Source organism: Triturus cristatus, chromosome 4_1, assembly GCF_964204655.1.
Source record: "Triturus cristatus chromosome 4_1, aTriCri1.1, whole genome shotgun sequence".
Lineage (NCBI taxonomy): Eukaryota > Metazoa > Chordata > Amphibia > Caudata > Salamandridae > Triturus > Triturus cristatus.
In genome coordinates this window covers 1005848601-1005864913 of record NC_140585.1, presented here as the reverse complement: position 1 = coordinate 1005864913, position 16313 = coordinate 1005848601, and the positions used below count along the sequence as shown (strand labels likewise).

The 16313-nt window shown below is 46.2% G+C and overlaps 1 protein-coding gene across 1 annotated transcript in view; it reads right to left on the bottom strand.

The window, feature by feature from the left end:
- The window catches only part of LRRIQ1 (leucine rich repeats and IQ motif containing 1), a 1142626-nt gene that overhangs the window by 388398 nt on the left and 737915 nt on the right, over positions 1 to 16313 (bottom strand). The window contains exon 21 of the mRNA XM_085653925.1: positions 14469 to 14557. Coding sequence (XP_085510051.1) covers positions 14469 to 14557 — 89 coding nt within the window. The remainder of the gene's footprint in view (positions 1 to 14468; positions 14558 to 16313) is intronic.

Here is a 16313-nt window from a genome sequence, read left to right as displayed (position 1 = left end):
GGAGTTTGGGGTCTCTGAACTCACAATTTAAAAATACATCTTTTGATGAATTTGATTTTTGAATTATAAGTTTGAAAATGCCACTTTTAGAAAGTGGAAAGGAACAAATGATAGACGGAATGCTTAACAATGCAAACATTCACCCCCAGTCACAAAGATCTGGGTTTACTTCATTGTGCTTTTCCTCACCACGCCACTCCAGTTTGGACTCCGCCAAGTGCAAATCAGTCTTGACCCTGTTCCTCATGGGAACAGTCCAGCCCGAACTGCCAAGCCAGGTACTCCATGGACTGGAAACAAGCATCCTTGGACTGGTTTTGGGGCATCACCCATCATCAGCCAGGCTAGCTTGAATCCAGCAGTGCAGAGAGCACAGGACCCACGTCTGGGCATACCCTTCCCACTTAGGGCAGCAAAAGGAACAAATGATGGACGGAATGCTGAACAATGCAAACATTCACCCCCAGTCACAAAGATCTGGGTTTAATCCATCGTTCTTTTGCTCAGCACACCACTTCAGTTTGGACCCAGCCATATGCAAATCAGTCTTGATCCTGTGACATTGTTCAACATTCTGTCCATCAATTGTTCTTTTTGCATTTGTCACTCTAAGTGGGATGGATATGCCCAGATGTGGGACCCGTGCTCTCTATGCCACTGGAGTCAAGCTAGCCTGGCTGATGAGGGGTAATATCCCGAAGCTTGACCCAGGATGTTATTTCCGGCCCCCGGAAGACCTGGCTTGGCAGTTCGGGCTGAACTGTTCCCATAGGGAGCAGGGTCGAGACTGATTTGCATATGGCTGGGTTTAAACTAAAATGGCATGGGGACCAAAAATCGATGGCTTTAGGCCCAGATCTCTGTACTGGGGTGAAATGTTTGACATTGGTCAACATTTTGTCCATCAATTGTTCTTTTTGTACTTTTAGAAAGTGGGCATTTTCTTGCTTAACCATTCTGTGCATCTTCCTGTCTGTAGAATACAAGTCTGGGTTGGCTGACAGTTGGGGTCTTGTGCATTCACTCTAGACAGTCACACAAAGGGAGCTGAGGTGTGCCTTGCATATCCTGATGGCCTATCACCAGGCTGATGGGCCTTCCTGAGCTAGAGTGGTGGGAGAAGTTGTCACTGACACCTGAATAGGGCTGTGCCTGTCCTCACACAAAGCTGTCTCTACCCCCTGTAGTGTGTCTGGAGACATGTCATGGAAAGGCAGGGTCTTATGCAATACAAAGACTTTCCTTTGAAAATTGCCTACTTCAAAGGCAGAAAGGGGCATAAGTATTGGACCTCTGACACCCCAAAATCAGAACACTCCTGTACTGAGGACATTCTGCCAGGAAGAAGAGCTGGATGCTGTAGGACAGGCTGCCACTCTGCCTGTTGCTTTGTTGTGCTGGCCTGATGCTTGCTGCTTCTGTCCTGGGAGTGAAAGGACTGGACTTTGCTTTCTGCACTTGCTTCCAAAGTTCTCCAAGGGCTTGTGTGTGCTTGCCTAGAGTTAAGAAGTTTCAGGGCCAACAAAGACTTCACCTACCAGTGCCTGGGCTCTTCTGCTGAGAACCCTGACTTGCCAAATGGTGCAAAATCCAGTTCCTGGGCCCTTGGAAGTGTAAACTGGTGATCTTAAGGAGAAAATCTATGCATCGACTCCCAGTGCCGGTTTTCTCAATGCATTGCCGCTGCCTACACCGAAGCGTAGTTTCCGCTCGACACACCAACCACGGCTTTCACCGCAGGCCCCAGCATGCCATCACAGTGCGTCAGAAAAATTGCAGCAGTGGGAGTCACGAGCACCGTGTCACCGACGTCCGTTGCTCCTGCTCCGACTCCGATGCAGCACCTGCTTCGCAGATGTGGAATCGATGCAGTACCGGCATCAAGGCCGTATGTCCAGGAATAGAAACTTCACCTCCCCTGCCAGTAAGGAACCGACGCATCACCTCCCCTGCCTAGCAGTAAGGAACCAACGCTTCACCTCCCCTGCCTAGCAGTAAGGAACTGACACATCACCTCCCTTGCCAGTTAGGAACCGATGCATCACATCCCTTATGTATTAAGGAACCAACGCATCACTTTGTTTTTCCTGCGGCTCACCTCCCCTACGCCTTGCGTTGTCTTTGATTTTTGATGCATCTCAGGTACTTTGTGCTACGATGAACGCATCCATTGATTTCAATGGACTAAACCTGCCTAATCTTTTAAAAAGTGATATTCTGACTTGTGAAAGTTGTATTTTTGTCGTTTGGGTCTTGTTTTATTCAGATAAATATTGGCTATTATTCTAAACTGGTGTGGACTCCTTTTGTAGTGTTTTCTGTGTGTGTCTGTATGTGTGTATACACAAATACTTTACACATTGCTTCTGAGATACTCCTGACTGCTCATGTCAAGCTACCAAGGGGGTGAGCAGGAGGTGAGCAGGCTTAGGTGTTTGATCCCTTATCCTGATTAGAGCGAGGGTCCCTACTTGGATAGGGTGCAAACCACTGCCAACTAGATACCCCATTTCTAACATTGTTGGTCAGCAGTGAGGATAGGATTAGTGTTTGTAGTTTGCATACAGTGATTGGTGAACGCTACTTCCATATTGCAGACCATTACGCAACTGTATACTGTTTTTCTTTTTTCCGGCAAAATCTTGACTTTTGGCCACAATGATGTCTCAGTCTGGTGAGCCATCAGTTGTACCTGCAGACTTGGTGTTTGAGGAGGAGAAGCTGGAAACCTACACGGTGCTTCAAATCAAAAGTTTCTCCAGGAAGTTCAAGTGTTCGTTTAAAGGCCTCACTGGAAAGGAGGAACTGCAAAAGATGCTGAGGGCCTGGTTAGCAACCAGGGAGGCCGGTGAGCACCCAGAGGATGGGAATAATGTTGTGGAGGAGGAGGACCAGAGTCCATATCTGGGATGGCTGGAGGAGCCGGCATTGCATGTCGACATACCCTGAGACTTGGTGCGGATCTTCAAGGGGGGGATGACATATACCCTGAGACTTGGTGCGGATCTTCAAGGGGGGGATGACATATACCAAGGGGTTCAGGCTAATGAGGTAGCACCAGAGGTGTGCAGGGTCCCTGAGGAGGATTGGGGAACTGGCACGGGGAGTTATATTCCTGGTGGTGGGAGGGACACTCTACTGGCTCTAGAAGGGAGTGACAGGGAGAGGTGTACCCCTATGGGGGAAGCCCTGGTAGAGAAGTATGAAGTCACCCCAGAAGAGTGTGAGTTGCGTTTCAGCTACTGTCGGATACTGTCTCACCAGTCAAGGGAGGATGATGTGGGTGCTTTTTCAAGGCACTGGATGGTTGGGTGAAGTGTAGCATGGCGAATACATGGGAGGGGCTGTACAATTTGATTGCTGGAGAGCATGTGTTCAGTCACAGTTTTCCAGAGCTATGCCAACACCGGGTAGAGTGTGATTTCTCTGACCCCAGGGAACCTACACTAAAGGAAGCAGACCTCTGGGCGACTTCCTGGAGGGTCTGGGATGGCATTGCACTCTCCAATGAGGATGGATCTGGCTTTACCCATCAAAGTGAGGGGAAGGGTTGCAGTAACCCAGACAGGTCCCAGTGTAGTAGGGAGGGATAAGGGTTCCACGTACTTTCCAAAAGTAGGAAGAGGGATGGGGAGAGGCACAGGTTACCCTATTTCCAGCCCCAGTGCTTGGATTGCTCTCAGAGAGGGCACAGGCAGGGGGACCTTGTCTGTACCAGGAGACCATCAATTGACAGGAGTCCCATATTGTCAGGAGAACTTGGGGAGCGGCTGCCACAAGTGTCTCACCAGTTCTGGTGTCTGGCAGCACAACTCCGTTGAGAAGGGTGCAGAAGTCCAGAAGGAGGGGTGAGTGTGGAAGACAGTCCCACAGCTGGAGAACCAGAGGGTTAGGGGTTGCTCACTCAGAGTGTCACGTGGTTCATGTGGCCATTGTCGTTTTCCCTATGTTAGCATGAGCACGTAGCAGGCTGTCTTCTGCTTTGCGCACGTTACTACACTAACGTATTTTGCTTTGTGCCACACTGCAACTTTCACACAGAACATGCATGCATGCATGCATTCTGTCCTTTACCGGGATTTAGTCTGAACACTGCAGACTAGGTCAAACAACAATGCCCCTTGTTATTCTGTTCTGGTCAGGCCCTAGCATCTAGACAAAACATGCAGATGCAGCTGTTGTTTGGGAACATGTACTTTGGTCATATAGGTACACACTTGGAGAGGGATCATTCCAGAGAAGGGAACATATCAGCACCTGTGATGTATATCTTCCATCTATAGACTGAGGTATGGGGTCTGCTGCTAACACCCAGAGATCTTCTAATATATAATCATTTTGCTTCTATAGAAGGGCAGGGAGGTTAGGCTACACTGTCGTATATAATGACAGCACCTTTCATGATTTACAGACTACTTGCTAAGCTAACTGTATTTGTGTTTAGCATTTTTCTACTTGTTGTGGCACATATACTGCATACTAGAGCCCGATAGTTAAAATACACATTTGAAACTTTTCTCGTGTCTCTGCCAAATCTTATTGTGGACTGGTACGAGAGTGAGAGCGAAACGGTGTGTCTTGCAACCACGATTCCTGAGAGGGTCGGGAGTGTTGTGTTCTGGGGTGTCTAATCACTTGTTCCTCTGTGAGTGAGTAGGAGGGCAAGTGAGACACTATAGCTAGTCAGTACTCGGGCTCATGGGTACTCAGGTGGTATGATGACTCAGTCCCTGCCTACTAAGGTTCCATGATCCCAAGCATAGCTCTGTGACTCCGCAGTATTCCTGCTACAAGAGCACCCCAGGAATGACCCTGGTGATGCCACTTCTGGCTTGGGAGAGCTTAATGTTCTGTCGAAAGACCCTGAGACCTGTGGCCGTTGTTTGTCGATTTCCTCCTGTAAAGGTCTCATTTTGAGACGACAGTTGGGAAATAGAGGGATGCAGGAAGATAGCATTCTAAGAAGCGACTTGAACGGTCGAACAGAAATTGACTTTCCTGCACATAGAAGAGATGCCAGTTTGGAAATTCGTTGTTGCTTTTCGTTTGATACATACGCCTTAGCTGTCTGAGTATTTATCATGGCTCCCAAGAAAGTCCGAACTTGAGAGGGGGTGAAGTGGGACTTCTCCAGATTTATGGACAGGCCCAGTGACTGAAATAGAGACCGGCATGTTTGAGTGTGTCTTGTTGCAACTGTAAACGACTGCGTCTTTATAAGGCAGTCGTTGAGGTAGGGAAATAGTTGGACGCCCGCTTGACGAAGGTGTGCTGCCACCAGTGCCAAAACCTTGGTGAATAGTCGGGGCGCAGAGCGGAGGCCGAAGAGGAGGACTTTGAATTGGAAGTCTCTGCCAGCCACTCTGAAGCGCAGGAATTTTCTGTGTCTGGGTAGGATGGGGACATGAAAATAGGCATCTTGAAGGTCCAGTGTTATCATGTAATCTCCTTGAGAAAGGAATTGAAGTACTTCTTGGAGAGACAACATCTGAAATTATTGTTTTTTGTGGAACTTGTTGAGGGAACGAAGGTCCAGGATGGGGCGCCAATCCCCTGATTTTTTTCTTTATGACGAAGAATCTCGAATAGAAACCTGCACCCCATTATAAGTTTAGAACCAATTTGATCGCTTCTTTTTGTAACATGACTTTGATTTGACATAAAAGTTCTTTCAGGTGGGCAGGAGGAGGACCTCTGGGAGGAGAATTTGGGGGAAATTTTACAAATTATAGGGTGTGTCCTCTGGATATTATGTCCAAAACCCATCGACAAGTTTGAGAAGAAATGGAAGATTCGTCCTCCAACTTTGGCTGGGTTGTTGCGTAGAGTGGTCGGCAGGTGGCGGCTGTCACTGCTTTTTTGAGGAATCTCTGCATCTGTAGAAAGATTTTCCTCTGTACTGCTTATAAGAGGCAGCTGGTGGTTGACGATACGTCTGCTGTTACAGTGAGGAACCACGACCCCTCGCACCACAAAAAGGCTGTTTCTTACATTGTAAAGTGCCAAGAGCACGTGCGGTGTCAGTATCTTTTTTAATTGCTTGGAGGGCATAATCTATGTGCTGCCCAAAAAGTGATATCGATAATTTTTGTTTGCACTTCTTGGTGAAAGGAAGTAGCTCTTAATTAGCCCTGCCTTTGGAGGACTGCTGCTCCTGCCAGCTGGCAAAAACCCGTGGAAGAGACATCCACTGCACAGTCAATGATCTCGGCAGAGATCCTCTCACCCTTCTAGAGAATCTTTAAAGCTTCGGTTTTAGAGCCTTCAGGAAACAGATCGATAAAAGGAGAAATGTCCGACCACATTTGCCTATCATAGCTGCCTAGAATGGCAAGGGAATTAGCCGCCTAGACAGTAGTTGCGGCCATTGTGGAAAAGGTTTTCCCAATGGCATCAAGGCGTCTGGCCTCTCAATCAGGAGAAGCTGACAAAGGAGAGGAAGGATTCCTGGCACGACGTTGAGCCGCCTACGAAATAACCAAATCCGGCTTTGGTTGACCAATTAAACAGGCTGGTAAATTGTCTAGTGCCTTGTACTTTTTATCCAAGCGCAGCAGGACTGTAGAAATGGGGGCAGGGGTCTTCATGACTTTCAAACCCTCCTGCCAGATTAAATCAATTCTAGGTATCGCCCGAACCTGTTTCTGTGGTTGACTTTTGAAATTGTATAAAAACAATCCTTGTCTTTTGAGACCATAGGGAGATGAAATCTCGTGGCCGCTCTGTCAATGAGGACATGAAATCCACCAATATCCACAGGTGGAGAGTCAACAGGAGTAGGAGTGGTAGGCGACGGAGTCTGGAACTGGTAATTGTCCCACTCAGTAAGTAGGGATCTATCATCTAACTCCCCTTCTTCTCTGTCCTCATCAGTTGTATGAGTGTCCTCTACATTTTGAGCAGTCGATGCCACCGGAGAAGCAGGAGGGGGCGGCCCAATGAGTGATGAAGACAGAGGCATAGGTGTCTGAGTGATCGAAGAGGCTGGTTTTGAAGGTGGAAAACGGCGGTAGTAGTCATCCAGCATATGTTGCAAATTTGAAATGATTGACAAAGACATTTGTGCAGCTGTATTTTCAGACTGTGATTGAATATTTGGCTCTGAGTAATAGTCATAGTCTTGTTCATCATCTATGTCCTGGCACTTAATGAGGAGCTCTGAAGGACTACGAGCTGCTTGAAACCTATCATCCTCCTCTGAATCCTCCTCATCCGCTCCATAATCAAACAGTTGCACTGGAAGATTAGGAGAAGCTTGTATTGGCATTAAAAGGTCCATAGAAGACTGTCTACGTTGAAGCAAAGAGACCTTCCTTGGTTCAGAAGGCGGCAAAGAGCTGCTGAAGGCTTCAAAGGCACTAGAGGCATCAAACATGGAGGTGATACCAGAGATTCCGCTGACGAAGCTGCAGCCGTCGACGAAAGCCAAACTTGTTCCTCCATTTGCAAAGACTTCACTGTCGTCGACGAAGCAACTGTTGACGAAGCAACCGTCGACGGAGCAACCGTCGACGAAGCAACCGTCGACGGAACAACCGTCGACGAAGCAACCGTCGACAGGACAGGTGTCAATGAGAGGCAGGCGTCGACGAGGTAAGCGTCGACGGAACCAACAGATCTTTGGAGGATCCCGTCGACGAAGAAGCGTCTGTCGACGAAAGTTTCTTCTTTTTCGTCGTCGACGAAGAGAGAGAGGCAGTAGATGACTTAGGCATCACCGTCACTAAGACCAGTGTCAATGGAGAAGACGCCGACGACATCACTATAGCAGGTTTAGGCGAAGAGAAGGTAGCAGTCGTCGTTGTTGTGACGACGGAGGACTTCGCTGAAGCAGAAATCGACAACGAGCTTGTCGACGAGGTGACAGTTTACTGAGGTAAAGGTCTCTCAGACAGAGATTTTGACGCTTGAGACTTAGATCTCGGAGGCGTAGATGGTGGAGAGTGAACCGTAGGGAGATCTGGAGTCCCTTTAGATGAGGAAGGCTGGACTTCACGCTTAGAAGAGTGATGTTTTTTCAGCACCTTAGCCTTAGGAGATGTCATCTCCGCCTCACTAACACTTTTCTTAGAGGCAGCAGTCTTAAGAGAGGAATCACTCTCCACATCAGATAATGGGTCATCCTTCATCTTGAGCTTCTGTAGCCACAGAAGTAGTCGTCCTTCAATGTCCCTTAAAGTCTTTTGAGGAAATCTCCTGCATATTTTACAATCTCTCACCTGATGGTTAGGATGTAGGCAGTAAATACACTTTTTGTGTGGGTCCTCAGAGTGAAGTCGCAATTTCCTAAAAGACTCACAGTGTCTGAAGAGTGATCTCTTAGTAGTAGACATTGTAGAGAAGATGTAAGCAAAATTCTTGAAGAGAAAAGTTGAAGTACTGAGCAGAGCTCAGGGAGACTCTCTTCACACGGCGTGCGGTAGAAAATCGGAGGGAGAAGGTTCTAGAGGATGCGGACACCTGATTGGCTGAAGTTTGGACTATATCTAATGACTTGGACGAGCTAAAAAAGTAACAAGTTTTCTCCTATTGATTGCTATGTTATAATACTTCTTATGGAAATCTTTAGCTATGCTATTATTATACTATGTATATATATATATTCACTGAAAAAACCATAGGTTTCACACACGTTATAGTTAGGAATTAGCATTTAAAAAACCTTGCAAATTCACTTAAAAAACCATAGGTTTCACACATGTTATAGTTAGCTGGACATTTCACTCATGAAAAACCATTGAAATTCCCCCGTTATAGTTAGTGCAGGCAACTATAACTCACGCGACCGCAATCCTCTGCTGAGGACGTCAGATATTACATCACTGTATTTAGACACTTATTTACCCATGTCTTCTTCCATTAATTTTTAGCTATACATATATTACAAAAATTTTTTTCAGAAAGACACATATGTCATCAGTGATGTAATATCTGACGTCATCAGCAGAGGATTGCGGTCGCGTGAGTTATAGTTGCCTGCACTAACTATAACGGGGGAATTTCAATGGTTTTTCCCGAGTGAAATGTCCAGCTAACTATAACTTGTGTGAAACATATGGTTTTTTAAGTGAATTTTTTTTTTTTCTTAAGGTTTTTCACCGTGCGCGTACCGTGGGCGCGCGGTGCCCTTCGCGCACCGCGCGCCTACGTTACGCAGTTCGCGGAATTTTTCCGTTTCTACCGTACGCGCACGCTACGCGTACTCCGCGATTTTTCGCAAAAAAATTAAAGGAAATTTTGGCCCTTGGGGGTCCTTCTGGGACCCCCTGACAAAGGCTAGGGGGTCAGGAACTGTCCACCCTGCCCCCTTTTCACGTTCTCCACCTTTGTTTTTCACCCCCTCAGACTGCGAGAGACAAAATGGCGGCCGACACTTCCAGGTTTCGACCGATTCGAATGTTTACTAAGATCTAACAACCAATCAGAATCGCGCTCGCGCACGGCAGCGTGCGCGTACGGTAAGTTTTACCGTACGCGCACGGTGCGCGCTTATAGATATATATATGCTTTTAAATGCTATTTTCTCAGGAAATACTGAACAGATTTACACCAGACCTGCAAAAGGCACATCCCTGACCTGAGGACTACCTCTCTGCCAAATTTCAAGTAATTCTGTTCAGCCGTTCGGGCTGTAGCTTGGACTAAAGGTCCTATGGAAAAATGCATGGGGAAAACGCGTTTTGGGACCCCCCCTTTTTCTCAGCCCCCGCTTGACGAATCCCCCCCGAGACTTTCAGGAAAGGAGCGGAGCGGAGCGGAGCAGAGCGGAGCGGAGCGGAGCGGAGCGCCCCACCTATTTTGAAAATTTCGCGAGGATTAGTCAATCGGCGCCAAAGTTATTCCAAATAGAATGTTGCGGATTTCCTATGGAAACACGACCCTAACTATAACTATCTACTGGCGACCGCCAGTAGATAATATTGCTATTTTATATACCATGGGACTCCCACTTCGACGACGGGGAATGATTCAAGCATGTGAATCTATGAAAGACACCCCATTACTGGAGACTAACCGTGCTCATCAGCATAGAAATACAGAAGAGGCAGTAAAACATTGATAACAGCTGCTAAGCGTCCCTGCTTTGGAAAACATAAAATGGCACGTTTTCAGTTGACCCGCTCTAAAAACCAAGACATGAGCCAAATTTACCGAAATCTACTGGGACAGGTGGTGAAAAACCAGGACTGTCCCTGCTAATCCGTGACATATGGTCAACCTATTGATAGAGCTATTAGGAGCCTTTTTGAAAGTATTCAAGTTAATTTCAGCGCTGTGTATAGGCAAGAAGGGCTCCATTAACAAATGCATAGCTACCAAGCTTTCAGATTGCTACGTGTAACATTTTCTTAATTTCAGTGTATTATGAGGGCCATTTCAATGACTATGACTGACTCTTTCTCGCAAGCGAAATCAAAGTATGAGGTAGTCAGACCAGCCATGCTGTTTCCCCCTCCCCTCCTAGCCCCTCTCCCCCCTCCCCCACCTTCTGCCTGACAATCTGCTTGCTCTCCTTACATAGACATATATCCAGCCCCCGAGCATCAACACCCACCACTTGAGTGATGGCCATTGCATACTGGATGGTACAGGACGCCAGGATGCGTGTTAAGAGTAGTAGACATAATTGGGCGGGCTGCTCTGGCGCAAAAGATGAGTCACAGCTTTAGGAAATGAGGTGGCGCATGGATTTCATGTAAATGTTCCAGGCGGTGGGGTTCACTGTTTAGAGTTATATATATATGTTTTTATTTAATTGCTCATGGTTTAGCTCTGTATGCAACAATGGCATGTCATGGACTCGCAGCTAGTGTCTGTAAAAGTTGATGAGGACAGAAATAAGGATTGCCACAAATGTATTGATTGTTAACCCAACACTTTAATTTGTATGGTGACACAAGTACGTATAACTGTACTGTATACAAGGAATATAACAACAATAATAATAAAAACAAAGTTAAACAAAAAATTAGGGAGTCAGACCGGCCCCACTGCAGTGTGCTAGATCTATTAATAAAATTTAAAAGCACCTTTTGAAGCAGAGTCACTGAGGCACTACCTCCTGCACTCTGTGTTGCTCTTTCCCTTGTATGCTTTCCTGCTCCATGTTGCTTTCCTCTCTCTGTGTTTCTCCATCTTCAAAACACTCCTGCTCTCCATGATGCTCTCTGTCCCTCTTGTACTTTTCTCAGCAATTGCAACTGCTCCATGCTGCTTTCTCACTCCTGTGTTTCTCCTACCTTTAAACTCTCCTTCCACCGTGCTCTTCTTGCTTTCTTCCTTGTGTGCTTTTCTTCCTCCTGTGGGAAAATAGCCCCCACACTCCTTGTTGCTCTCTCACTAAGAGGCTATCAGGCACTCACTCATTCCAAAGATTGTCAGTTCCCCAGGTGGTCCAGACAATGGGCAACACAAATTGTCCCCAAACAAAGTGGAGCTCCGCAGCTGAGTGTTCCCGGCAACAGCGGTGCTGGAAATGAGCAGACAGCTAGGCTGTTTTTGAGTACTGCGCCCAGGAGGTGAGTGAAATGTTTGATGGGTCCTTCCATTCTAACTCACACCAAGTGCTCGGTAGGGGGAGGCCTCAGTGGACCCGGCCGCTTCACTCACAGAGCACCCCCAAGCGACAGACCACCAAGTCCCCCACAGCAGAGGTGTCCCTCTACTGCATTGCTACCTGTCATGTATTTGCTGCATGATGCTTCCAGTGGTGCATCACTACCAGGGCACTAACTACCCTTTCAGACAGATGCAAGTGTCCTCCAGGCCCGCAGTCAGTCCCCGGCCGCCCGCATGTCCAGAACAGAAAGAGAATAGGGTCTCAACCTTGCTGACGCATAGCAACCATCTTCCTTCTCCACAGCAACACTTCCTTTGTTTGCGAATGTCAGCCCAGTGCTTAGTTTAAGCGGCATTTTCTGCAATCCAACAGCCAGTATGTTCTCTGTGCGATTTAGAAAAAAAACGGAAGTATGCTGGTGGTTAGATAGGGCTACCATTTGTTTCATTGTTCCCGATTATGCTTACTGGTCTAGTAGTGTCATTAGCAGAAGAATATCCGGATGATCAAAGGTATATTGCACAATGAGACCTCAAACTGGCAGCTTGAATAAAGCACGGTTATCTACTGCAATAGTGCACATGACATGCACTTTGCAGCTGCAGTTCCAGCTTCTCCCTCACAGCATGCAGGTTTTGTCAAGGCGCTACAAATGTGTGATTAATGCATTTTAGTGTGGTGATGCAGACCACCACACAAAAATGCGTTAGTCTAAGCCTGATGCGTGGTACTTGGCAGGGCTACGATAGGGATGCAAGAAATGCAGCAGGAAATAAAACGCATTGAAGGAATGTTCTGTGGTTGGCCAAGGATAGGACACAATGCATTTCTACAGATTCCATTGTGGTGCAATCTTGAATAACACAGACACCTCTCAGGGATGTAGCATTCACATTTGACAAAAGTGATAGTAAGGGACACATTGTTACATTATAAGACTTTTAATGGAGAATATGCTTTTGAATACTGTATCCTTTTTATGTTTGTTGTATGTTGCAAACCTGCCTTAAGACCCTTCATGTTGTGCTGTATGTGTAGAAATACTCTGTCTTTTCACATTATTAAGCAAATGTTTGATTGATATTTGCACTATTTGTCGCTGCACACACACATGCGGTTGGGTTCTTGGCGCACATAACCTTATACTGCCGCACACAGAAGAAAAAAATTAGAGGGAATAGTGCCCAACACATATTGCATTTTGCTCTTCCATCTTTCATACAGCGATTAATACATCAATACACTCACACATTCATCTAGTTATCCATCCATGCACTCAGTCAAACTTCCATTCATGTACTGACTCACATTTTCATCGTTGCACTCAATCACTGAAACATCCATCAGTTCATGCACCCATGCAACTATCTACTCATTCCACCACTGAATCATTCTCAGTGTCAACAATGGATTTATCCACAGACCCACAAATGCAAACAATTTATACAGAAGTACTTTCGCTTATAACCATACATAATTATTTTACTAATGCTTTATTCAAACGAAAGCATTACCTTATTAATCACAGCTGACTCATTTTGTTTAGTTTTTTTCAGTTTGTAACTTCACATTGTTGCAGAACTGCCACAGGATACCGGGTCTCCTCACATGGTCACCCGGTGAATATATGTCGTTACTACGCATTCCTTTGCAACGCATGCCTTTACCACGCATGCGTTACAACGGAATGTTTTTTCTTCGCATTGCCCTTACCTCGATCTTGCCTTTACCCCGCTTTTTCGTTTTTGGGGGGGAGACCCCCCCAAGCCCCCTTTCTTCTTTTTTTTCCTTTTTCTTAGGTCTTCGCCGACACTAACGAAGGACTGACGCTTTTTTTTCCGACCAGGAAGACGTTTTTCCGTGATGACGTTGCTTGCGTGCTAAAGACGTCGTTGAAGCAATACGCATTGTGAAGACGTTTACGAGGTAAGTGTACCGTTGTAAACGTAACGCGTAGAAAATGCTTCGTGGTAAAGGCTGTTTCCCCACCAGGTGAGGTGCCAATATTACACGGTGGGATGGAAACAGATGGAAACCAGTGGCGTTTTAAGGCATAGGCAGAGTGGGCTCTGGCCGAGGGCCCCAGCCTTTCAGTAAACCCCCTGATACAGCCAGCTATGTTCTGCAGAGAGTTTTGCCCTGATGACCTTGAATAATTTTTAAACAGGCTATTGTAAATAGCGTTTTTCTATCATTTATTTTTAATGTGTGAGAGTCATTCATAGACATTTTGTTTCATGCAACATTCATATAAAAAGTTTCTTTTAGATCAAAACAGGCCCTCACATATGAGAAATGGGAGGGTGTCACTGAGATTATTTGCAGTAATATGAGTGAGCTGCTGCTGTGTTACAATACTGAACACATGTCACTATTCCTGAATGTTAGATGTAAACACATTTAGAATTTGACCAAAGAGGGCTTGAAATAGCTGAAACAGGATCAAAAAATTAAAGCTGTTCTGTACAGGGCCCCTCAAAATGCATTTGGCCCATGGCCCCCAAAAACCCTAAAACGTCCCTGATGGAAACCACTGCACAATTGTGGCTTTTCAGCTGTTTATGGAGGCTCTGAGTAGCGATGCCAATTAAGGAGGGTAAAAACACCCCAGGACATTGGCGTTAGCAACCTTGGCAAGCTTTTGTTCATGTTCTTTTATGTTTGTTTGTGTTTTTTGGAATAAGGGGAAATCGAGAGTGGACGGTGCAGAGGTGCCTGTATAGAAGCAGTCCTCAACACGAGGCCCTGCCCATTTCATAACCACGCCTCCTTCTCACACTGTGAAATGTTTCATTAAGTTGGCAGGTCTGTTAATGCACGAACGTCAGATAACAGCCTTACGGGGATAATTTGCTTATATAAAAACGAATAAAATACATAATCATGATTGTATGTCTGAATTGCTCACCTAGTAATTTTCGACTTCTTGCTTGCTTTGATTTCATCTTCTGAGCTCGTCTCAACATTAACTGTGCAGTTGTCACATCCTTAAAGCCCCTACAGAAAGACAACAGATGGGACAGTGTATATTGCTTTGTAAATACAGACACAAGAATTGTTCAACTGGCTATCTCTCTGGGTGTGTTGCATTCCAGTTATTCAGAGACTCTACAAATAATGGAGGAGTTGTGAGAAAGATGAAAAAGTTACTTACCTTCAGTAACCTTCTTTAACTTTTTTAACCCCCGACTCCTGAATCTCCTGAGGGGCTGGACTGGCTCCAGAAACTCTTGCAATAGCTCCTGCGTGCCGGCAGATGGCAACATGGGCCTCAGTCATGACTCTTCAGCACCTGCAGACATAACATCATGCTGCATGGGTAAAACTAGTGCAGTGTAGTCTCTCATCCTCTTTGTGGGGAAAAGAACAAGGAGGGCGTCATGGACTGCAACACATGTAAAGGTGATACCACTTTTTGGAGAAAGGATGCACGGGGCCTATATCATCTGTGCAGGGGGAAAAGGTAGCACACTGAGGCTGCAATTAAAGAGGCTGAAGCTCACTGACATGATCCACAGATGGGAGTGCAATAAAACGCTTTCAAAATCAACACCAAATTAAGGTCCCACTGTTGAATAATAAAGGGAGCAGGAGGGAACATATGTGCATGGCCTTTAAAAAATAATAATCATGAAACATGATTTGAGCAGGCAAACAAACTAAGGCTGTGATGAGTAATTTAGCTGTGCCCAACGCAAAGCCTTGAATGGATAAAGACAACACGAATAACATAACAGCCAAATTCGATTTTCGGGGGTCAATGTGCTACGGTGGGCAGCTAAAATGAAATCCACTATATCCAATGGATTGTTGAAAGCCTTTGGCTGGCTGGTTCTGCACAATTTCTACCTACGACGGTGTAGATTGTGGAGGTTTAAGTTTAGTACACTGCCCTTCTGCAAGGACGGCAAATCTTCCCAAAGAGAAATGTAAAATGCAGGGCAGAGGCTCAGGGTCCGATCTGGGGATACCAGAAGATTCTGTGCTAGGATTTGAGGGATCAGCGGCAGAGGTGGAAACGTGCATTGCAGGCCGGAGTCTAATGAATGGCTGTGCAGGCCGGAGTCTAACAAATGGCTGAACGCATCTCCTAGAGACCCTGGGGGGAGTTCTAGAGCACAAAATACTTACTAGGTGAAGCTGCCCTGTACCACATCTAGGTGCAGATGCCACTTGTGGTCAGTGAGAGGACACCTGTTGAGCATGTCTGCTCTGGTGTTAAGGCATCACACTAGATGATTGACCGTCAGGGCGATCCAGTGAAGTGCCAGCCAGCGCAACAACTTTAATGCCTCTGGACTAAGTGCGCATCACCCCACCCTATCCCGCATGTTGCAGTACCACATGGTGGTCATGCTGTTCTTCAGCACCTGGACCGACTAGCCTATGATGGAATGTAAAAAGGCCTTAAAAGCCTGACAGATGGCATGTAGCTTCACTAAGACCAAAGACCTATGGTCTCTATTTTCCAGCTGGACTCTCCAACCGGAACCGAGAGATACTGTGACTTCCAGAAGGGGTAAGGAGAAAGGCCTGTCACTCAATAGACTGGTGTCAGTCGTCTTCCACTGTCATCCACAGCCTCATCAGGGATATGGATCTTGTCTAAGAGGCTGCACTAAAGCTCGGCTCACTGCAAACAGATTGTTTTGAAAAACCTGCATGTGCCACAGAGCTTGAGGCATCAGGAGCCTGCATTATGGTAGTCGATCAAGGAGTCTAGGGCTGGAAAAGTAAGTCTTGATGGAAACAT